The 4,662-nt window shown below is 50.4% G+C and overlaps 1 protein-coding gene across 1 annotated transcript in view; it reads right to left on the bottom strand.

The window, feature by feature from the left end:
• LOC108494302 (class II histocompatibility antigen, B-L beta chain-like) overlaps positions 1-4,656 on the bottom strand; it is an 11,940-nt gene extending 7,284 nt beyond the window's left edge. The window contains exons 1-2 of the mRNA XM_017808665.1: positions 4,559-4,656; positions 3,797-4,066 (exon numbers count right to left, since the gene is read on the bottom strand). Coding sequence (XP_017664154.1) covers positions 3,797-4,066; positions 4,559-4,643 — 355 coding nt within the window. The 5' untranslated portion in view covers positions 4,644-4,656. The remainder of the gene's footprint in view (positions 1-3,796; positions 4,067-4,558) is intronic.
• Between the last annotated feature and the right edge of the window lie 6 nt (positions 4,657-4,662).

Below are 4,662 nucleotides of genomic sequence, written 5' to 3'. Positions count from 1 at the left end.
AAAAGATTGTGAATAGGGTTGGAGCGAGAATGCAGCCTTGTTTCACACCATTGGTTATTAGAAAGGGCTCAGAAAGTGCATCATCATGTCTGACTTGGCCATGCTGATCCTCATGGAGTGAGATGATGATCATCTTGGGGGGACAACCTAAACATTCCAAAATCTGCCACACACCTTTTCTGCTCACAGTATCGAAAGCCTTGGTGAGGTCAACAAAGGTTCCATAGAGACCTTTGTTCTGTTCCCTGCACTTCTCTTGCAGTTGTCTGAGAACAAATCCCATGTCTGTGGGGCTCCTGTTGGCTCTGAAACCACATCGGCTTTCAGGAAGAAGTTCTTCTGCTATAGCAGGTATTAGTCTGTTCAAAAGTACTCTTGCCAGGATTTTGCCAACAATGGGGAGCAGAGTAATACCCTGGTTAGTTTGAGCAGTCTGATTGTGCTGGTTTAAAGGTAAACCAGCAGGGAAAATGAACTCAACCCAAAACAGAGATTATAATTCGGAATAACAATTTAATAAAATAACTCAATAAGTACGATTCTACAGACAAACAGTTGTTTTTAACCCACAAAACCCAAATGTATAACCCAGCACCCTGGGGCCTGAACAGAGCGGTGTTCTTTGGGGCCCCTGAGTCCAAAGAAAAAGGAGAAGGTTAAAAAACCTGTTGGTGAGAGTGGTGGTCACAGTCTGGTTGAAAAGTGGTGGTTGCAGTCCAATTGAGAGTGGTGGTCTCAGTCTGGTTGACAGTGGTGGTCTCAGTCTGGTTGACAGTGGTGGTCTCAGTCTGGTGGACAGTGGTGGTCTCAGTCTGGTTGACAGTGGTGGTCTCAGTCTGGTTGAGAGTGGTGGTCTCAGTCTGGTTGACAGTGGTGGTCTCAGTCTGGTTGACAGTGGTGGTCTCAGTCTGGTTGACAGTGGTGCTCAATAGTCTCTCTCTGGATCCCACGAGTGTGGGAGCCCAAACCCAGTTTCCAGCAAAAGAAAGCTCTGTTGACAAACATCTAACGATCTGAAGAAATTTAGACCCTTGTCCAGACCTGCTGATGCACAACCCAAAGATAAAAACCTGTCTCCAAGAAGAATTAAGAAAGGACTTTTTGAGATGATTGTTAAAACCATGTCTGAACCCCTGTAATCCCTCCATCCCCCATGGAATCCTACTAGAAGAAAAATTAACTCTTTGGAAACTGCAGTAAAAACTCGTGTAACTCCCCAATTAACACAGGTTGGCCCCTTCATTACCATGTCCAGCCCCAGATGCCTTTAAAATTGTGTTCTTGTGTTCACACCCCTTAAGAGAAAGAAGAATTCCAACTGCAAGAAATCAAAACTGCTGCCTTAAAAATAAGAGACACCTAAACCAGCACCACAGAAATTGATTTGGAAGAACTGCGCCCCGAAAAGTGAAAAAAAGGACTTCTTCTTCTTTCTGCCTTTCTTTCTTTCCCTTCTTTGTTTCTTTCTTTCCCTTCTTTCTTTCTTTCATTTTGTTCCTTTCTTTCTTTCATTTCGTTCCTTTCTTTCTTTCCTTTCTTTCTTTCTTTCTTTCTTTCTTTTTCTTTCTTTTCTTTTTTCTTTCTTTCTTTCTTTCCTTCCTTCCTTCCTTCCTTTCTTCCTTCCTTCCTTCCTTCCTTCTTCCTTCCTTTCTTTTTCATTCTTATGAGTTCCGAGTTCCTTCCGAGTTCCTTCCGAGTTCCTTCCTTCCGAGTTCCTTCCTTCCGAGTTCTGAGTTCCTTGCAAGTTTCTTCCTTCCTTCCTTCCGTGTTCCTTCCGAGTTCCTTCCTTCCTTCCGAGTTCCTTCCGAGTTCCTTCCTTCCAAGTTCCTTCCTTTCTTCCGAGTTCCTTCCGAGTTCCTTCCTTCCAAGTTCCTTCCTTCCTTTCGAGTTCCTTACGAGTTCCTTCCAAGTTTCTTCCTTCCTTCCAAATTCCGAGTTCCGAGTTACTTCCGAGTTCTTTCCTTCCAAATTCCTTCTGCGTTCCTTCCTTCCTTACGAGTTCCTTTCGAGTTCCTTCCGAGTTCCTTCCTTCCAAGTTCCTCCCTTCCTTCCTTCTTTCCTTCCGAGTTCCTTCCTTCCGAGTTCCTTCCAAGTTCTGAGTTCCATCTATCCTTCCGTCCTTTCTTCCTTTCTTCCTTTCTTCCTTCCAAGTTTCGAGTTTCGAGTTCCGAGTTCCGAGTTCCTTCCGAGTTCCTTCCTCCTTTCCTTACGAGTTCCTTTCAAGTTTCTTCCTTCCTCCCTTCCTTCCGAGTTCCTACCGAGTTCCTTCCGAGTTCCGAGTTCCTTCCTTCCGAGTTCCAAGTTCCTTCCGAGTTCCTTCCGAGTTCCTTCCAAGTTCCTTCCTTCCGAGTTCCTTCCAGTTTCGAATTCTGAGTTCCTTCCTTCCGAGTTCCTTCCGAGTTCCTTCTGAGTTCCTTCTGAGTTCCTTCTTTCCTTCTGAGTTCCTTCCTTCCGTGTTCCTTCCTTTTTTCCCTCTGAGTTCCTTCCTTCCACGTTCCTTCCAAGTTCCTTCCAAGTTCTTTCCTTCCTTCCTTCCTTCCTTCCGAGTTCCTTCCGAGTTCCTTCCTTCTTTCCGAGTTCCTTCCTTCCGAGTTTTTTCCTTCTTTCCTTATGAGTTCCTTCCAAGTTTCTTCCTTCCTTCCTTCCTTCTGAGTTCCTTCTGAGTTCCGAGTTCCTTCCAAGTTCCTTCCGACTTCCTTCCTTCCTTCCGACTTTCTTTCTATCCTTCCGAGTTCCGAGTTCCTTCCTTCCTTCCTTCCTTCCATTCTTCCTTCCATCCTTCCTTCCTTCTGAGTTCCTTCCTTCCGAGTTCCGAGTTCCTAGTTCCGAGTTCCTTCCGAGTTCTTTCCTTCCGAGTTCCTTTTGTCCTTCCTTTTGAGTTCCTTCCTTCCCTCCTTCCGAGTTCCTTCCTTCCTTCCTTCCTTCTGAATTCTGAGTTCCTTACAAGTTCCTTCCTTCATTCCTTCCGAGTTCATTCCAAGTTATTTCCTTTCGAGTTCCTTCCTTCCTTCCCTTTTTCCGAGTTCCTTCCTTCCTTCCTTCCTTCCAAGTTCCGAGATCCCAGTTCCGAGTTCCGAGTTCCTTCTGAGTTCCTTCTTTCCGAGTTCCATCCTTCCTTCCGAGTTCCTTCCAAGTTCCAAGTTCCTTCCTTCCTTCCTTTCTTCCTTCTGAGTTCCTTCCTTCCAAAATCCTTCCGAGTTCAATCCTTCCAAGTTACTTCTTTTCGAGTTCTGAGTTCCGAGTTCCAAGTTCCTTCCTTCCTTTCTTCCTTTCGAGTTCCTCCTGAGTTCCGAGTTGCTTCCGAGTTCCTTCCTCCCTTCCTTCTGAGTTCCTTCCGAGTTCCTTCCTTCCTTCCTTCCGAGCTCCTTCCTTCTGAGTTCCTTCCAGTTTCTGAATTCCGAGTTCCTTCCTTCCGAGTTCCTTCCGAGTTCCTTCTGAGTTCCTTCCTTCCTTCCTTCCGAGTTTCTACTGAGTTCCTTCCTTCTTTCTGAGTTCCTTCCTTCCGAGTTTTTTCCTTCCTTCCTTCCTTCCTTCCNGACGCGGGGGGGGCACTGGGAGAGTCTGGGATGGACTGGGATGGACTTCGAGAAACTGGAATGGACTAGGAGAGGCTAGTGGGCATTGGAAGGACTGGGAGGGACTGGGATGGACTAAGATGGACTGGGAGGGGCAAAATGCCATGGGACGAGCACAGGAAGGGCTGAGGGGTCTGGGGTGATTCTTAAGGAGGGTTTGAGGGGCTCCAGGGTCATTCCCGGGGCAGGGGCCGAGGGGACCCGCTCTGCCCCACGCTCACCTCTCCTCTCTACACTGAACGGGGTGACACCCTCGTAGTTTCGTGGGCAGACTGTGTCCACCTGCGACCGTGTGTAGTCCAGAAAGTTCTGGTCGCTGTTCCAGTGCTTGGCCTGGATCTCCCCAAACGGGGTGTCCCCCAGAAACACCCCCACATCGCTGTCGAAGTGGGCGAACTGCTCCCGGTTGTAGATGAGCCTCTCCATGAACCTCACCCGCTCGGTGCCGTTGATGAAGTGACACTCACACTTTCCCATAAACTGGAACACCCCTGTGTGTGCAGGACACGGGTCAGGGGGTGCTCCGTCCCCTCCATCATCCCCCAGCCCCCCACAGCAGGCTGGCAGCTCAGGGGACCACCCCGGCCCTCCCTTTCCCACCCCCCTCTGCCCCACGGATGCCCCAGCACCGGCTCTTGGCTGGGGGGAACCCCCCCATCAGCCCCCGGGGATGGACAGGGGGGTTGGGGACCCCCCCACTGCGGGTCCAACCCCCCCAGAGCCCCAGGGAACCGCTCCAAGGCTCAAGGGACACCCGGGGACCCCCAGGGTACCCCTCTGTCTGCTCTCCCACACCCTCTTTCCCCCCTCTCCCACCCCTTTCCCACCGTCCCCTCAATCCCCAGACCCCCCCAACCTCACTTTGGGGGTCCCACCCCCTCCCACTCACTCTGGGCCTTCCAAACCCCCTTTCACTCACTTTTTTGGGGCTCCCACCCCCTCTTTTCTCCCCTCTTTCCCCCCCTTTCCCACCCCCCGCTCACCCGACAGCTCCTCGCCCGCAGCCGGGGGGGCTCCCAGCACCACCAGGACCGCCAGCACGGCCCCAGCTCCCCGCACACGCTCCATGCCCAGCGCCGGACAGCTG

This window comes from Lepidothrix coronata, unplaced genomic scaffold (assembly GCF_001604755.1).
Source record: "Lepidothrix coronata isolate B3197 unplaced genomic scaffold, Lepidothrix_coronata-1.0 Scaffold24, whole genome shotgun sequence".
NCBI lineage: Eukaryota > Metazoa > Chordata > Aves > Passeriformes > Pipridae > Lepidothrix > Lepidothrix coronata.
Note: the sequence above shows the minus strand (reverse complement) of the source record. Positions and strands in the feature narration are given on the sequence as shown.